Raw genomic sequence first — 19,427 nt, forward strand, 5'->3', positions numbered from 1 at the left:
CTTAAACGTGAAGTCCAATGTAATTTTATCCCGTACACATCCCTTACCTGTTTTGACATCTGCCATACACAGTCAATAAACTGGAGGAAAATAGGAGACCGGTCAGCGTCGGCGTGGTTTTTATCACCATGGCCTATTCTCTGAAACGAAAGGATGGAGATGATTTGTTTTCAGTTACGGGTACAAAACCGAGAAAGCATATATAACCCACAAAGCGTGACAATACAACTCATCAATCTGCTTTCCAAATGCCAAGTTTCTCAGAGAGTAAATGGTGTCTGTTTTTCCTTGGCAATATAGAAATGTGCAAAGGTTTAGGAATACCGGAAGTCAAACATAAACATCTATACTACCCCAATGCCATCAGCTCAGCCTGCCGTTAAGTTAGCAGTGCTGAGGGGCCAACCCTCACGGCCGAAGCCTCAAGACCACGTCCAAAACGGTGTGGTCATTAGTAAGTGAAGTTCTTTCTCTCCTAAGAACAAGACAAAAGCCTCACCATTTATTTTTATTAACAATGACTTTTTCTACTTGAAAATGTTCTTCACATTCCTTCGGAAGTGTGGATGATCATCTGAGGGAGCTTGTTAAAAAGGCTTCTTCAGGGGCACCTGGGCAGCCTGGTCAGTTAAGTGGGTCTGACTCTGAGCTTCGGCTCTGGGCGTGAGCTCAGGGTGATGAGATCAGGCCCTGCGCCAGGCTCTACGCTCAGCGGGGAGTCCGCTGGAGGCCTCTCTCCCCCTCCGCCCTTCCCCCTGCTCATGCTTGCGTGTGTTCTCACTCTCTCAAACAGATAACTAAATAAATCTTCTTTTCTTTTTTTTTTTTAAGGCTTTTTCAGACCTGGAAATATGAATTTTAACAAGTTCTCGCAATTTTCAAATTGTGCGTCAGAGAATAATAATGATAGTAACAATAATAAAGCTTTGAACGAGTCTAGCGGCTCTGTGAAAGGTATTTGGCTCTAATGGCTATAATTGTAGCTGAGAAAGAATGGTCACACAGTCTCAATTTCAACCCTTCTACGCAGGCTCCTGCTCTGATTTTCAAGTCAAACTGTAAATAGGGCAGATGGAGAAAGCGGTCTCCGGAAACAACTTTCACGACCCCCGAGGAATTGCACATACTTTTCATTTGACTCCTCAGATTTTCTTTTCGAAAGCAAATATATGGCTTAACCACCAGTCTCTCAATCTCAAACATGGACACGGAACACGTCGGCTTGACTGTTCACTTACAGATGCAAATTTATGTCCGAAACTTATCCATTCTTTCTGTACTAGTATTTCAAAGCCCTCGATGCTCCGATAGAAGCTGTCCAGCATCAGCATGGCCAGGGACGTCAGCTGCGCAGTCCGGTCCCAGCCGTCGCTGCAGTGCACCAGCACCGAGCTCTTCCCCGAGGAAACTTTGTCTGCTACCTGAATGGCTCCCGTCAGGACAAGCTGGCGAAGAAGAACACGCGATTAGTAGGCAGCTGTAAGAGATGGCTAAAACTTGAAATAATCGTTTTTAACTCCAGAAAAGGTCATGTTTTCAAAAATTACTACTGTCTAGAACAGAAAAACTTCTGCAAATGGAACAGCAGGGGCTCTGGGGCCCGCTGCTCTTGCTCTGGGGCAATGGCATTCCGGAGACTAGGTCATAACAAAACAACAAACTCAAAGTGCACAAGTCTAAATGGCATTTCAAACCCATTTTTATGCCTGTGAGTACATTAGCGTATGAGGGCTGTCGTTGCCAATGACCACAGCCTGGGGCTTAAACCACAGGAGTGTATTGTCTGGCTGGAAGGCCTACACCAAAGTGTGGGCAGGGCCTGGCTCCCTCTGAAGGCTCTAGGGAAAGACCTGTTCCAGACCTTCTCATCGCTTCTGGTAGACTTCCTTGGCTCGTGGCAGCAAGACTCTAGTCTTCACGTGGTGTTCTCCCTGTGTCTGTGTCTCCGTGTCCAAATTTGCCCTCTGCATAAGGACACCAGTCTTACTGAAGCAGAGGCCCATCCTACTTCAGTATGACCTCATCTGCACTCACCGCACCTCCGAGGAACCTAGTTCTAAAAAGGTCACACTCTGAGGTACCGGGAAGGGGGTGCGGTCAGGGTTTCAATACACGGAATTTTTTACGGGGGAGGTTTCAATTCAACCTATAGCAGTGATCATTTTTTTAAAAACATCACCGGCCCAACAGGTCTAGTTTAGACCTTAAAGGCCTGATACAATGGAAATCCCCTTTTATCCTTTAAATTGACAAAATATGAACTATTCTGTGGCTTGTAAGTGGAAGACTTCCATCAAGATAAAGTGACAGCCTTCTTGTAAACATTTGAGACTGAGAAATACTACGAAATTTGTGTATACCAGGAGTTATTGCTAGGATGTCATTTTTGGGTGACTTAGGTATTTATGGACTTATTCTGTATGCAGCACAGAGTTCACCCATCACGAGTGTGCAGTGTGATAAGACCGCACACACGTATACACAGCTGCGTAGCCATCATCGCAAACCAGCTGTAGAGCGCTTCCATCACCCCCAGAGAGTCTCATGTGCCACCTGAGGTCAAGCCCTGCTCCTGCCCTCAGACCCTGGCAGCCACTGATTTGCTTCCTATCTCTACAGTTCTGCATTTACCACAACCGTCATCTAAATGGAATCACGTAATAGGTGGGCTTTTATGTCTGGCTTCTGTCACTTGGCGTCAAGTTCTTAAGGTCCATCCATGTCATAGCCTGCATCAGTACTTCCTTCTTTTTACGGTCAAGGCATATGCTGTTGTACGGACAGATCACATTTTATTTATTCACTCCCTAGCTGATCAACACCTGGTTGTTTCTTGCATTTGGTTACTACAAATGATGTTGCTGTGAACTCTAGCACGCACAGATTTGTAGGGACTTAAGTCATCATTTCACTTGGGTAAACACTGACGAAGGAAATGGCTGGATGACACAGTAAATGGATGTTTATTGAACTTTTTAGCAAACTGCTAAGCCGTTTTCCAAAGTGGTTGGACCATCTCTCATTGCCACCGTCAGTGTACGAGGGCTCCGTCTTTTTATGTGCTCATGATGCCATTTCTGGAGCTCCCCAAGCCCTAACAGCTCTGCAACAGTCATGTATTACAGTTGTTTTCATGGACTCAAGGCAAAGTCGGACGAAGCGAATGATCTGGTAGAGAAAACTTTAAAGACACATACTTTTTGTTATTTTTTTAACTGGATTTACTTATTTAAGTCAGCTCTATGCGCAGTGTGGGGCTTGAACTCACGACCCTGCCATCACCAGTCCCATATCGCACCCACCGAGCCTCTGAAGATCCGCATCTGCATTATTTTGATATAAACAGTAACTGCAGATAAGTGCCCAGAAGGACAGGTGAGGGGACCTCCATTATTCATACAGAAGTCACTGCTTTTAACTGACTAGAGTGGCTTTAATTCTTCAAGTGTTTTAAGCATCTCCTCAAAATCCTGTTTACAAATTTAATCTGAGGCACTGCTGAGGAAAGGGCTGTTGGATGCGACTAAAGGCAGCTTCACCCCAGACACTCCCCTCACCATGAGAAAGGGAGGCGGCCTCAGCCTGTGATCTTTCAAAATATTAGATGTTTTCCCCAAAAGTATGAATTCCCACCACTGCTTCTCGACAGGAAGGCTGCTAGTTATCTCATGAAGTGAAATTAGATTTTCAAAACCATCACTGGCAACTGTTGTGTAATCAGACGGCCTAGCGGCTGACGGGGAGGCAGCGTGTGGCGCTGGCTCAGTGGCCCGAGGCCTGGGTGTGAAACCTTCCGCCGCTTTGACCCGTCACACACTGCGCCAGTCACAGAGCCGTGGTTCCTTTCTCTCTGAAGCGGGAGGAGGAATGGTAGCCCCAGCACAGCCTGTCTTGGCCCGAAAGAAAGAATCCCCACGAAGTGACGACAAGGAGGACAGGTTCGGCGAATGCTGGCTGCCGTCTAGCTGCCTTCTCAGAAACACACAGTGACAGGTCATTTCCAAATGGGAAGGGCTACAGGGCAAGAGTGTTGAAAAGGACAGAAAAAAACCATATGCTCCAGAAACCACAGACACATTCTACCCTGCTGGGGCTCCAGGGGCGGACTAGAATGGGGGTGGTCTTGCCTGTGAAGCTTGCCCTGTTTCGCACACAGTCGTGAGCCCACTTCACCTGAATGCAGGTTCGTGGTGGCCATGCCATGTGTCTAGCAGCAGCTCTGGGGCTGCAAAACAGTGTGCGAGGCCGAATAGTGGGTCAGCCAAAGATGCCCCGGTCCTGGCCCCCAGATATCTGTGAATACCGCCTGGCATGGTAACAGAGACTTCGTAGATGTTATCAAGATAATGACTTCGAGACGGAGAGATTATCCTGGATCGTGGGGGAGGGCACTAAATTACATCCCACGTATGTGATAAGAAGGAGCTGAGGGAGATTTCACAGAGAGAAGGCAGTGGGACCACAGGAGCAGAGAACGAAGTGACCTGGCCATAGCCAAGGAATGTCAGCGGCCACCCGGAACTCGAAGAGGCAAGGACCGATGCTCCTCCTGGAGCTTCCAGGAGCACAGCCCAAACGTGCCCCCCACTGATTCTGTAAGGTCCGGCTCAAGGCTACCCACATCTCTGCTCCCCCGTCTTCTGGCACGATGGGACGGAGGCCTGAGCAGCCCTGAGTCAGAGGGCATTAAGGTGCCCGTCTGGCACCCCCATCACAGGTGGCCTCCTCAGAGAACACTGACAGTTTCTTTCATTTCCTTTCTATCTCCCTCTCTTTGGACAAACCTATAAAAATTGACAGGGGCCTTTTAGAGCCTTCTCCATATTCTGTAGGTCCTAACTTCCATTCCCCATCTTGTAAAGATGGCCTGGACTCCTAGTCTCCTCAGATAAGTCCCCTCGCCCCTTCTGCTTTCAAGCCCCTCAAATCCCAAAGGCCCCTTTCCTTCCACTGCCTTTGCTACGAAGGCTTGTGGCATGTAACACACCACACGGTGGAGCAGTAGCTCTCCTGTTCATGAGCCTGTCACCTCTTCAACCGCAAGAACCTCCTGGAAGGCAGAAAGTACGTCTCGTACCTTTTTCCATTCATGGGGTCTAGCGCGCTGCTTTGCCTGCCTTTAAGAGTGCGATAATTTCTAAAATTAAATGTTTTATTTTAGAATAGTTTTAGATGTATAGAAAAGTTACAAAGATAGTGCAGAAAGTTTGCATATACTCAAGTACATTTGCCACAACCTGTGAACCAATATTAACATGTTATGAAATTATTAATAAACTTACTAACTTATTTTTAATAGAGTCTGTACTTTATCCAGCTCTCCTTAATTTTCACCCAGTGTCCTTTCTCTAATCCAGGATCTCATCCAGGACCCACATTCCCTTACCGGTTACAATTCATTGGTTTTGCAATTTATCTTTGAGAATGACAAATTAAGAAAAAAATGAGAGTTAGGCCAAATGAAAATGCGATTCCTATCAAGTCTGAAAGTAAAATTTGACTAGAAAACAATTTATATTAATAATGCACCTATTTAAAGTAGGCTTTCTGTTTGTTTCCACAACAAAAAGGGAGCTTCTAAAGGTGTTAGTTCCCTCAGATAGCTTCAAGTACTTTTAAAGACTGGAGGGGTGTTGCTGATTTTATCAAGATGAAACACTGAGTATAATCGAAACGCTAAGTTCATTCTTTAAAGTAAGTCAATTTGAAATTGGTTTCAATGAAAAAAACCCTCTCTCCAGGGCCCTGAGGGTCGTACCCAGCAACAGTTGGATAATAAGTTGGCTGTCTCTAAACAAATCCACGTGAAGACAGAACTTACTATTGGCAAGATGGAAAGTGACCGCTCCACAGACTGTGAAACTGTTCTGGAGTGAGATGCTGTGAAATCTTTAACTTAAAGGTAAGCACACTCTGAAGAGGTACGGAACTATCAAATGTAAGAACCTTATACGACAACTATTTCAGCTCTCACCGCTCAATTTTAGAATGGAAGGTACTGAAACAGATCCCTGTTCCACTGAACAATGACTTTCTTATTTAGGTACGGACATCTTTTTTTCAAAAAAAAATATACTTGAAAAAAAATATACAAAAAAAAAAAGATACTTGCCTTGATGTGTTCTAACCAGTGAGTAGACTCCAAACTGGACAGCCAGTGAGATTCTTCCACATTAGGATAGACAATGTCTTTGACTTTTTTTAAAGATTCCCGCATGACATGAATGTTATGGATGTCTAGGAAGAAGAGTTCGGTGTTATGGTACGCGTCGTCACTTTCATATCCTCCTCCTGTTGCCTGAGAAACAGCAAAACATACAAATAGTCAGCTGGGTTTTCTAGTTCATCAGAGAACTTACATGAATATTTCAAGTTATTGGTCCTCCAAATCTCCACCTTCCAGCTTGCACGCGGCGATCGACAGGACCTGACTTCCCATCCAACACCAAGCCTCAACAACATCAGTCACACACTGAGCTTGGGGGGGGGGGGGAGGACAACAACAGAAAAACCACCCAGCAGGCTGGCAGTTTGCTGGGGATCTGTATTTGCAAGGAAAAAAAAATCACTTCAAATGTTCCATAATTACTAGCTCTTTTGGGCCTGGAAAGGCAAGAGAGGTTGTCAAGGGTCCCTTTCCTTGATGGGTTCCGTGGCGGTACTCTCAGGCAGTGGGAGAGGGCAGGCACGGCGCTCACTCTAACAGCCCTCAGCTCAGCCCCACTTGCTCCGAGACTGAGGGGAGGCACTCAACCTCTTGGAGCCTCGGAGACTGGGCAGGCTGAACAGGTTTAAAAGGAGTCACACTCCACCACAGTGGACCCCAGCCACGATTCAGTGAGCCCCCGCCCCCCGCTTATGGCCATGCCGCCAGAGAGAGAGTACTATCCCCATTTTGTCACAGATGATAGATGCTATTTAACTATCCCCAAAGTCACACGGTAATCAGTAGGACGCCACGTGTCTGAGTTCAAGGCCCGCACCTCTTCTAGTGCACCGTGACCATCTGTCCACCCCGCGGACACCAGGGACAGAGCGCCGCACCACTTTCCAGCACGGCGGAGATACCCATTCTCCATATAAAGCAAAAGAAACGGAATGGGAGGAACCTGGCTACACTCTGCTTCACGTTTTAAAATGCCATGGAACATGTGGCCTCTGGCCCTTTAAGGAAAAGTTAAATAATTCAGAGACTTGCCAAGAAAGCAAAGTTCTCCAAGCTGAAATGGAAGGGGGAGGCATTGGACAAATGTGCCGTTGCTACATCTTGCCTCTTTTGTTTTTATTTACAACAATACAAAGAATATCTAACTTGTAACTCAGAACAGAAGGGCCAATGCATCCCATGTTTTGTGTTTTTTTTTTTTTTTTTTAATTTTCCCAGGGTTAGTCACACAAGTTTCCTATGCAATGAAAGGAAGGCAACCACTTGAATTTCAAACCTAAAGTCCTCCGTACAAGCCAAAGGTGTTGGTCTTCCTGGTCTCTAGGTAAGAAAATAGGTTTTATTTAGAAATACGTGTCTAAAGCTTATGACAAACAGCATCAATATAAGTAGAAAACACACAGGGCAACCTTGTGTGTTTTTTTCAACCTTGTTGTTTTTTAAAAAGTTATTAGCTAATGAATACCTAGACAGATGAGCCCTATTTCCCTCTCCTACCCATGCGTCAGGGCACGTAACACCTCGAGGCTCTGGTCAGAGGCCCACAGAGGTGCTCCTACCCGCCCAGCAGTCACTCCCGGAAACGGCAGGTGCCCGGCTTGGGAGCAGAGAGCGAGTCTGAGTTTTGCCAGAGCTGCGAGCCACTGATGCAATGATAAGTCACCCTCGCTTGGATGACCTGCTTCTCTACCCTTATGGTTTTTAAAGAGTTAGAGCGATTTTCAAGAGATTCCCAACGCTGGAGTTTCTTTCGTAAATAACTGAAGATAACATGCAGACAGATGAAAGGCAAAATGTACTGATCGCTCCTTGCCGAAGCGAAGGACGTTACTGCCGCTCTACTTTGATTCATCACGGTCAGCTGCGGCAAAACTGAAGCAGCCTGGTGCAGGCGCTTGTCTATGCCTGGGTTTTGCTTACTTTATAATGGTGTAATGTTGCTTATTACGTGGGGGGGGGGGTGTAAATTTCTAAATATCCACGAGGGAGGAACAATCAGGTCCAAAGAGAGCAGAAGTCAGAAGGGTAAAAATCAATTAGCCAAGCATAGATTGAGTTTCCAAAGTTCAAATTCTCCATCTCTGGCTAGTTTTGAAGTCTTTTCAGTTTCCTTCTCTTCAACAAAAAGGAACAACCCTGATTATCGAGTACGGCGACACAGAGGTTCAAGGGCCTGTTGCTATGGATATAGATGACTAGGGGAGAGACACAGCGGGGGAGGAGGGAACGAGAGCTTGGGTTTTTCCAGAACGCCACAGACATCTTTAAAGCCTGGGTTTTTTCCCTTCATTTTTTCCTTCCCTTCATTCCTAAGAGCACTAGTAACACAGGCATATTTCCTGAGTGTTTAAGAGGCATTCAAGAATTCTGCTGCTGTGAAGCTGGGCGGGGTGGGGGGCGAGATTCTACTATCACAATAAGCTTTAAAGTTAATAGATGAAGGTAATCACTTTATATATTTTCATATTTTAAAATAATCTTTCTAGGGGCGCCTGGTGGCTCAGTGGGTTAAGCCTCTGCCTCTGGCTCAGGTCATGGTCTCAGGGTCCTGGGATCGAGCCCCACATGGGCTCTCTGCTCAGCGGGGAGCCTGCTTCCCTTCCTCTCTCTCTCTCTCTCTCTCTCTCTGCCTGCCTCCCTGCCTACTTGTGATCTCTGTCTCTCTGTGTCAAATAAATAAATAAAATCTTAAAAAAAAAATCTTTCCAAATACCTCATTACAATTTTACATCATATTTATTTCAGCCTAAATGTGTACATAGAAATACTGCTTTTTATAAACATATTCAACTCTGAATTATATAGAAGGGATGGGTCAGAAACATCTAACATTACAAAGAATGCAAGATATTCATCTTTAGACTCAATTTCCTAAATGTTTTAATTCTACTTCCCAATTTACTTTGATTGCTTTACCTACAATTTCAAAATCATTTCCACTACTGAAACAAAAATCAACTGCAATTAACGCAGAGCTGGGCCAAGGGACCACAGGGAGCGGAGGGAACTCGGCAGGCGTGAGTGGGTAAGATGCACGATCCACGTGTAAGTAACAGTGAGCAGAGCCGCTCACACACCCTTCCATTTAGGAAGCTGCTGCATCTCTCCAAGCTGCGTGATGACTTGTTTAGCTTTCAGGTTCTTGTCTTGTGCTATGAATAATTGAAAATGCCAGAAAAGTGACGCATCTAGCGTGTCACTGAATATACTCACCTTGTTGGCCACTGCATTTACATTGGGTCTTGCATCATAGATTGTGAGTTTAGAAATTTGTCTGTTAGTCTCCCTGATAACATCGAGATACTTCTCATCATCTTTATTCCGTTTACCACTCATACCAACGAGGGGCTGACTGCAACGCACGATGACGGTCTTGTTTTCTGGATGAATCCATGACAGCACCTATGGTGGGTTCAGAAATTTTAAGCTATCAAGAAAACAGCAAATCACAAAACTATTAGAAATATAAAAAAAATAAAGCACTAACCATCATGATGCTGTGAGTCCGATTTGGCCAAAACAGAAACTTGTTTACCTGTGATTGCACGGTGTGTGCCTAGCAACACACGTTTAATGAGGACTGTTCAGAGACAACTAGAATAACCAATTTCATTAACCAGTCTTTTCTTAATTAGCACATCTCACAGAGATAAAATGCTTACCTAAAAAAGAGTTCTATCACTTCAAGGGAATAAAAAGCTTCTGATACTACTTCAGTTCTGTAGCCTGCCCTGGATTTCTCTGACAGAAACAAGTAAATCACCCTGGTATAATATCTTTATATAATACCAACTCACTTCTACAGGTCATCTACCCAACAGTCTCAATTCTAGGAAAAGAAAAAAAAAAGCTTTCAGGATGACCACAGGGCTGCCAGAGTTCCCACAATGAAGCTTAGGGAGCCGTACTTTGCACACAAGCCTAGCACAGGGGCTACCTGGTTTCGAAGCTCGCGGTGCAGGAGAAACAACACCTGTAGAAGGGAGCTAACAAGTAATACAATAAGAGCTATAGAACTGTCCACTTTAAGTGGGTGAATTGTTTGGTAAGTGAATTAGATCTCAAAGCTGTTAAAAAAACAAAAAGGGAGCCACAGTGCGGACTCAGGGCGAGGCACACCTCTGCCATCGCCGTAACCCGGGCACAGAGTTCACAGCCTCTGCCGCTTCCCCCTCCTGCTTCATCACATGTGGGGGTGAACATGACTCCGTGGCCCTGCTGGGGGAGGGCGGAAGAAAACATGTAACGTACGTTCGAGGGACAGGCCAGGTGGCCTGTGAAGTCAGATACAGAAAACCGTGAAAAGCAGACACAAGAACCAAAGAACTCAGTTACTACAAGGCCAAACACACTGTCATCTCCGAAGTCACCCCCTCCACGAAGGCATGCCAGTGAAAACAGGCTACTGAGAAAAGATCATTACCACAGCGTGAAGGAGTCTTTGTGCCATGCCAGAGACCAGTAAAAACACCACTGTGGCCCCTGAGAGTCCAAAGGCTCAGAACTGGGAAGCCTCGGGATAAGCACTGGCTCCCCGGGACCTCCATTTTCTAACCGGCAACGTGGAGGTGACACTGGCCCAGCTTGCCTCCATTGGCCCTTGCTTTGAGACAGATAAGAGACAGGAGATCCTTTTAGGCAAGTATGAATGTATTTTAATTTTTCAGGTTTACTGAGATATAAGTGATCTACAACACTGTGTAAGTTTAAGCTGTATAAGACGCTGATGTGGTGCAAGACCACTTTTTTTTTTAATTTCATAAACACCGCAGCAACTTTTAAATTTAAATCAGGTCCTAGGCAAGAAACTGCCGTGTGCCGCCACCAGTGGCTTCCCTCCCTCCGCCCCTCTTCTCCCGGCCTGGGAATTTAAGGCTGCAGTCACCACGCCATTACTAGACAATACTTTTGTAAGCTGGTTTGCTTCTTTTCTTTTCTTTTCTTTTCTTTTCTTTTCTTTTCTTTTCTTTTCTTTTCTTTTCTTTTCTTTTCTTTCCTTTTCCCTTTCCCTTTTTCTTTTCTTTTCTTTTCTTTTCTTTTCTTTTCTTTTCTTTTCTTTTCTTTTGGGATCTCCACAACCTTCTTAAAAAGGATGCTTGATGTTTGGCTCAGAGCTATAAAGAATGGTCACTTCACAACACCAACTACCGTGACTGCTTTCAAAGTATAGGGTACTGTCTTAGGCTGTTCTGATTGAGGTTAGGATCTAGAAGCCAAAGATAATTAAGGATGTGCACACATATTGCGCCACCAAAAAGGTGTTGATCGCAGCACTGTGGATAATAATAAAAGATTAAAGAGAACCCAGATGTCTCACAACAGAAAATGGATAGAATACATTATGGCACACCTACACCCTGGCATACAGAATAATTTCTTTTTTTTTTTTTCAAATAAAATATGTTTCCATGGAAGGAAGTTTGGAAGGACATAGAGCAAAATGTTAACTGTGGTTCTCACTAGGTGGCAGACTCCTTTTTGCTTATCGGCATTTTGTAAAATGTCTAAAATGATTATGTTACTTCTATGTCAAGGACTCCTGTAACTTTAAGACAAAGTAACTGAGTAACTGAGTTCTTTGAGAACACAGGAATGCATATGAGAGCAGATGTATGCATTCATGGAAATACTGATTCATGCAGATCATTTTGTCATTCAACAATATCTTATAATCGTTCTTGTCCTATTTATACACACAATAACAAGAGTGCTTTCTCATCAACTCTTTTTGTGTTTTTATATGGGCTTTTAAAAAAGAACTGAATATCAAATATTAATGATTTCACATTAAAAGCAAATACATTTTCTGGTGTACAGTCGAAAGTCAGGTGGTCAGAAGGTGTATCAGAAAGAGGATATCATCTATTATTAAATATTCTTAAGCATGGTAATCTATAAAGATACAGACACGATGGAGAGCTTAGCCTTCATTTTATTAGGAAAAATACAGGTAGATTGGTGGCTGTTATGAAGTAATAAGGATCAATAAAATGGCTAAATAAGTAAAAAGCTAAGCATTCTACTGGCTCCACAGTAGACTCTCGCTCACTCAGGGTAGCAGAGACTAGTAGGTCCAGATGGTAGCTGAGCACAGCAGACTGGGCCCAGTTGTTTCATCTCTTCTCCTGCCCTAAATCCCATGAAATTCTCTCTCTTGCTCTCTCTCTCTCTCTCTCTCTCACACACACACACACAAACACACACACACATGCGTGCACACACACACACTTGACATGGTACATGTTCAACTGAATGAAGGCAAAACAAAATCCATCCATACTACCCTAGCTTAGTTCTCCTGTGGATGAGACAGTGGGCACAGAAAAGTATGTCACAACAGAGCAGAAGAGGAGTAAGTAAACTTGTAACTCTAGCCTCGTTGGCACAGTACTCTAGCAAAACGAGCTAAAGAACATATGTTCAAGTATGGAACCACCAAGAGATCATTAACATATGAACAGACACTCATAATCAGAGGAGCGAGTGCATTTTAAAAGTTGTGATTCCTATTATGTTGACATTCTACAAAAGTTTCACATGAATGTCCTTTTAAGGACAAAAAATGTCTAGACTTGGAGTTAAAGGCAAGGTGACATTAAATCTTCATTTCTTCAATCCTTGTTTTTCCAAAATCTGTTATTTAGAAAACCAAAACAAAACAATGTACTTATTATGACATGTCCTAAAAATTAAGAGGGGAAAAAATTCTCTAAATTTTTAGTCAATAAAATTTATGCACACAAAGTAGACAGTATGACTCATACATAAATATTTAAGAGCCAAAGAGAACTTTGTGAACTAGGTCCAATGATACCGTAAGTATACTGTCTGGAATAATCTGCACTTGGCTCCAGTTTGCTAACTGCATTCAGAGAGCTTGCAAATGTGATGAGGACAAGCTAGACCTACTAAAGCTGCCATGTGCTCTATGTCATTTCCAGTATGATTGAGCCGACGCTCATGGAAAGCCCATCACACGTCATGTACAGTATTACAAAGGTGAAAACCAGAAACCCTCCTCTTTCCCTCTTTCCTTCCAGCTAGCACTTGGTTGACTTATGCTTTACTTAGACCCTCTCCCAAATAAGAATTAGTTTGCACTCATTCTCTGACCTTGATTGTGAGCTCTGGAAGATGGGTGCTGTCTTAGTTCTTTTCCCAACAGGCGTAGCACTTTGCACTCAGAAGGCACACTGTGGCCTGCAATTCCAAGAGTGTTTCTCTGACCTGACTATTTTTATGGGCTAAAAGGCAATCTCTGAGGAAAACATTAACTGTAGTACTCACTGGAATCCGATTTCTGGATCTAAAAGTTGCAACTCTCCTGAGATCGTCATCTGAGGCACGATATGGAACCACCAAGAGAGCAGGGTAAGTGTCACAGAGTTCATAGCACTTATTGATAAAACTTATTCTCCAGTGGTGATTGGGCAAGCCCTGTAGGAAAAAAGGAAGTCTAAGTCAGTACTCCATGACTTTGTACCTGGATTTGGCCTTGGGTCTCCTTTCTTCTTTCTAGCAGAATCTGCACATGCTTCTTTGACCACAGGGTAGTGACCGTCTATCGATTTATACTAAAGGGAGCCAAATCCATAATCCAGACAACATAAGAACACAAGACAAAACACTGGTGGTTCCCATAATTCTAGAATATCATTGATGAATACAGATTCTCTTGAATTTGAGATCTTCCTTTATTTCATGTCAAGCTATCTCTTACTACTTGGACAATAAAGATAAACCCAAGTTCATCCCCCACCTGTATACCCCACCCCCACCCCAAAGAAAAGTGCATCATGTAATTTCAACCTGAGTCTAACTGAGGATAGAAAAGAGATTGGGCAACTCCCTCTCCCTGCTCAAAACGGAGTGAATGCTTCAGTCTGCTCCAAATTAGAAAGAAGCTAAGTTTATGAAGAAAGTCACAGAGGGGAAATAGAGGAAAACCCCTCTGGGGAGGCTCATTTCGCCACCTCCTAAAAGTTTTTTCAATCAAGTGGTTTGGGATTGGTGATTGCCCTATAGGGCTGTGTGAGAAATACAGTCATCTGCATTCTAAGCACACTGCTAATGCGACAGGGAGACAAGGCGTACACCTCCCATCCTGTCATTCACCCACAAAACCGTATCTAGTATGGACAAGATCCAGAGGTGGTGGAATATTCTCTCCCCATACTCACAAATACACAAATACACAAACAAAGGTGAGCTATGTGGGTGCTTGCTTTGGGGACAGACATTGTACCTTTTCCTTAGGTCTGGTCCTATAGACCACGGACCAAACAGGTGAGTCTGATGCTGAGTCCAATTAGAGAGTTATAAGTCCCATGAGAAAGTTATAGGAAGAAAAGATGAAATATAATGGCAGTCTAAAACAAGATACCTTTCAACAGTTCATACATGCATGCAATCTTAAACAGGAACTGTCTTGTATCAAGCTAGGAACACTGATCTAAAAAATAAGTCTTAATATGTCAGTAACACTCCAAAACTAAGATACAGATATTTAAATACATGATGCTACAGAGGTCTCCAAAACATGCAAAATGTTTTAATGGTCTTTCTTCTGCCTCAATAACTGACCCAGAACAGAGGTCATTAAAAAAACGAGAGGTATAGATAGCCTTCGGAAACTCAACGCTCTAAAGCTGACTTCCGGAAGCATAGGACATACTACCTCATACATGGGATTTAAACTCCTGCACCCACATTCCTGAGCATCGAATCTGCTTACAAATATGCACACCACTGGTCAAGACTAAAAAAAAAAAAAAGAGAGAGAGAGAGAGAGAAGAGAAAATCAACACAGGTCCTTGGTAGTGGAGGTGGTGGCCAGAAGGTTCTTCTCAAGTCTAGGGTTCTAAGATTTTACTTTACCTTCACTGCCTTTTCACATAAGGCAATCAGGCTTGATCTGATTCTCAAAGCTCACCCGACAAAAGTTCCCAATTATTTTAAGAGCTGTGTAGGATGAGAACTATGAAAAACTTCATCACATAACTCCAAGCTAGCCTACAGATTTGGTTAAATCAGAGGTCAAACTGTGGCTTTTGGACATAAAACACACAGGCTCTTCTTCACAAAAGTGCCACAAGAGACTTTTGTCCCTGAATAGCCGCACTGTACCACCGTGTTTCTTACAGCACAACAACCATGCACGTGGGTGAGGTTTACAGAAGAGAGCAGCAAAAGCAATTTGAATATCCATCCATCAAAGCTTTCTTGGAAAAGACATCATTACAGGGAAACCATTCTAATTCATTTCAATCTGCAAATCAGAATAAATATAATTTGAATCTAGCTGTCAGTGATAGTCAAGCTCCCAGGTACGTAAATATATAGTGACACGAATTCCTAAAGAGTAAGGTATAGAAGTTTGACTCCTCTAAATTCCAAATATTTGATTCATTTCATATGTCTGCGATTTGCTACATGACTTACCTGCCTTCTGTATTCTTCGACTGGGTTATAAACCATCCACCCATCCACGTTAAACTTTTCTTCATTTAGAAATGCAAATATGGGCTAGAAAAGGCAAAAGGAAAAAAAACAGAATTTCAAGTTCCACGTGACGGAATTGATAGTCTCCTAATTCCATGTCCTCTGGGTTTGCCTACCATGAAATCACAACCCAAAGCGAGACTTTCAAAAAAAGGAGTAAGAGTGGGAAATGCAGACCAGATTTAATGCTACCTTCTAGCTTGAGTAAGCATTACTTCTGAGACCTCAATTTTCTATGGCTACAAACATCTCTTTTCATTTGTTCTTTTTAAAAAATGATGTTCCACGAACATCAGATTTCTAGACCAAAACATACCTATCTATTTTGAACAGCATTAGCAATTGATCAGGTAAAAGCCACTTAAAAAAAAAAAAAAAAAAAGAAATTCAGGAATAATCACTAAACAGATGACTGTCTCACAAGGGAACAATACCATGTTTATCTATTTTAAAAGGGAAAGGACATTAGGAAAATTCTTAATTAACTGTTCTCAGTGAGTTCTGAATCGATGCCCTGACCTCCATGCAATGATAGGACGTGGCCCTCTCTGTGTCCCTGTGCTCACTCTGGAGGCGATATTGACGAATTTTACAGCTTCAAATGCCATCTGTATTCCAGTGACTCCTAAGTATTTCTGGCTCTCCAGCCCCGACTTGGATCTGCACACCTGGCTGTCCAAGGGACCGCTCCACAACTCCAGCCTGCCCCCAGAGGCATCTGGAAGACTCAGAAGTTAACACGTCCAAAGCCAAACCCTTGAACGCCTCCCATCCTGCTCCTCTCACAGCCTCCCCACTTCAGTCGATGGCAACCCCATCCTTCTAGTTGAGCCCAATACCTCGGTGCCATCCTCATCAGCTCACTGCCACCGCCCTGCTCTAAGCCTCAACCATCTCTGCTTGCATCACTATAACTTCCTAACTGGTCCCCTACTTTGCCTCTTAACCTCTAAAGTGTCACAACCTAAGTCAGCCCGAGTCATTCCTCTGCCCCAATCTTCCTGTGCTTTCCATCTCACTTGGAGTCAAGGCAGAAGTCCGCCCAGTGGCCTACACACCGCTGTCCGCCATCTGGCCACAGTCCCTACCAGGCCTCTGCTCTCCCATCGCCCCCTCCGCTCCAGCCCCGCCGACCTCCAGTTTCGCTGTTCCCCCAAAGCACCCAGCACATGCCAACGTCAGGGCCTTTGCACCTGCCGTCCCGCTGCCTGGAATCCTTTTCCCCCATGGCTTTCCCTTCTATTTCTTTCACATCTCTGCCCAAATGTAACCTTAGTCAGTGAGACTTATTCTGACACCCTACAGAGAAACTCCATGCTACCCCTCCCAGAACAGCACCCCTCTTCTCCTTCCCATCTTATTCCCCTATTACCTACGACCGTCTGACACACTGCATGTTTCCTTGTTTGTTTACTGTTGGACTCCCACTGTTCCCTGCCCTAGACCATGGGCTCCATAAAGAGAGACACCTGCTTGGGTCACATCCTGTATCCTCCGTAACCGGAATGGTATCTGGTCCACAGTAGGCAGCATACATACTCGTTGGCCCAGAGAAAATGCCCAGTCTATACAGCCCCTGTACAACCACGTTCTCGCGAAGCACCGGGTTTGGGCACTTTTTCCTCTCGGTTATCTTCCCCGCCACCCACTCTCCTCTGCTGTCGTCCTGCAACTGTGCACGCCAGCCTCACCTCCCCTACACTACACGGCATTTCTGGAAAAGCCTTGCTCGGCAGCAACAGCTTTACGTATTCAAAAAGCCAGAGGTTTAAGGTAAAAACTGACTAGGAGACTGCTCTCCGGACTGTCTTCTTGAACTCTCTGAAGCACGGGGGCCCCCCCAGCAGGTCTCAGGGCAGGCAGTGGTAGGCCCAACCGCTGTGTAGTCTACGGCGGGCAGGACACCAACCACATGATACTGAGCTAGCTAAGCAATCCGCCGAGGCTTCACACGGACACGGAACCCCCGGCAGTCCTTAATTATTCCTACCACTGCGGGATATGAATGATTCCTGTTACTTGAAGTTTAACGCAAAGGCGGAGGGACTTTTGATGGAAACAATCCGTAGCACGCATCAACGTGCTCTGCTGGCGACCTCTGGCACTGGAGAGCGTATGATCAGCTCCGCCCGCCACTGCGCTGCTCACATACGTGTAGACGGCGGTGGTCTGAGACACAGGGCTCCTACCCCCTTTACAAGACCCATATGCTGCTTTCTTGAAATGAGTTCCTGACTTCCACTTTTTTTTTTGTTTGTTTATTTTGTTTGTTTGTTTTTAGTTATTTGCCACTTTCCCATGCAGCTCAAGTGAATATGGCGGCCTTTTAAAAACAGAATAAAATGACTAACTTGAAGGCCAGATAAAGCTTTCTCTCCAGAAAAATCGTCATGTGTGTTAATGCCATCAGGACCCTTTGGCTTGCCAGCAGCATTTTCAATGTAACTGTTTCTCAGCTACAAATAATAAAGCAACTCCTTTCTTGCTTCACATATTCTCTTGTATCTTATATTAAAATTACTGAGGTATATAAGTTCATAAAATCATTATCAGAAGATGAAAGTTATGTAGCCCAAACCAAAATTATCTCTATAATTTCTTTTTTTTTACGATTTTATTTATTTATTTGACAGACAGAGATCACAAGCAGGGAGAGAGGCAGGCAGAGAGAGACGGGGAAGCAGGCTCCCTGCTGAGCAGAGAGCCCGATGCGGGGCTCGATCCCAGGACCCTGGGATCATGACCTGAGCCGAAGGCAGAGGCTTAACCCACTGAGCCACCCAGGCGCCCCTATAATTTCTTTAATAGGTTTGCTTTTAGGCAACTCTGAATACAAGTAATATAAAAAATTGTCATTAATAGGAGAGTGGGTCCAGTGTCCTTGTGGTAGCAACATCTCAGGCGGCCTTTCTCAAGAAATCGTTCTGGAATAACACTGCACATTCTAAATGACATCCAGATATACAGGATGAGTCAATGAACTGGCATCCTCTACCTCTGAAACATGCCTCTGAGAACCCTGTGATGGAAACAGCTCCCAGGTTAAGAGCTAAGAGCCGGACCTGGAGCTCAGATATTTCAGGAAAATTTATGAATCAACCAACAGCCAGATAGTCCTGGTCATGAAATACACAGGAGCATATCAAATACTGAATTGGAGCTTAAGGTCGAAAAGACCAGGTGTCTAAACCAAGATGTTAACCATCCAAATAAATTAGCTTACAATTACAAGAAAAAAATATATATATACATTTTAATATTTTGTCTATTTGAGAGAAAGGGAGAGGGAGAGAACAAGCAGGGCAGGGGAGAGGAAGAGAGAGTCTTAGCCAGACTCTGCACTTAGCACAGAGCCCAGCACAGGGCTCAATCTCACAACCCTGAATTCATGACCTAAGCTGAAACCAAGAGTTGGATACTTAACTGATTGCACCACCCAGGTGCCCCGAGGAAAAAATATTTTTAAAAAACTATTACTTGTTAGTTTTTAAAGAAAAACACAATTCAAACATGAAGTTGTTGGTATCTGGCTCCCCTGAGGCAAGCTTTCCAAAAGAACCAATGCGGATGTTTTCTAAAGTTGGATGTACCTAGACTTATTTCCCAGGTTATTTTCATTTTTACCTATTTTTTTTTTCCTCTTAAAGATTCAGGTAAGAGAATGAAGCAAGAGTTTTAAAACAAGCTCTCAACAGGATAACATAAATGTGGATTATTACCAAAACTACTTACTAAGTATTAAAGCAAAGCAACAAAACCC

At 44.0% G+C, this 19,427-nt stretch overlaps 1 protein-coding gene across 2 annotated transcripts in view; it reads right to left on the reverse strand.

Moving 5' to 3' along the window:
* The window catches only part of MTM1 (myotubularin 1), a 90,819-nt gene that overhangs the window by 12,401 nt on the left and 58,991 nt on the right, over nucleotides 1-19,427 (reverse strand). For both annotated transcript variants that reach the window (XM_082716697.1, XM_082716698.1), the window contains 6 exons: nucleotides 15,608-15,691; nucleotides 13,454-13,603; nucleotides 9,380-9,568; nucleotides 6,113-6,298; nucleotides 1,239-1,445; nucleotides 48-140 (listed from right to left, as the gene is read on the reverse strand). In XM_082716697.1, coding sequence (XP_082572823.1) covers nucleotides 48-140; nucleotides 1,239-1,445; nucleotides 6,113-6,298; nucleotides 9,380-9,568; nucleotides 13,454-13,603; nucleotides 15,608-15,691 — 909 coding nt within the window. The remainder of the gene's footprint in view (nucleotides 1-47; nucleotides 141-1,238; nucleotides 1,446-6,112; nucleotides 6,299-9,379; nucleotides 9,569-13,453; nucleotides 13,604-15,607; nucleotides 15,692-19,427) is intronic.

This window comes from Mustela nivalis (assembly GCF_964662115.1).
Source record: "Mustela nivalis genome assembly, chromosome: X".
Classification (NCBI taxonomy): Eukaryota; Metazoa; Chordata; class Mammalia; order Carnivora; family Mustelidae; genus Mustela; species Mustela nivalis.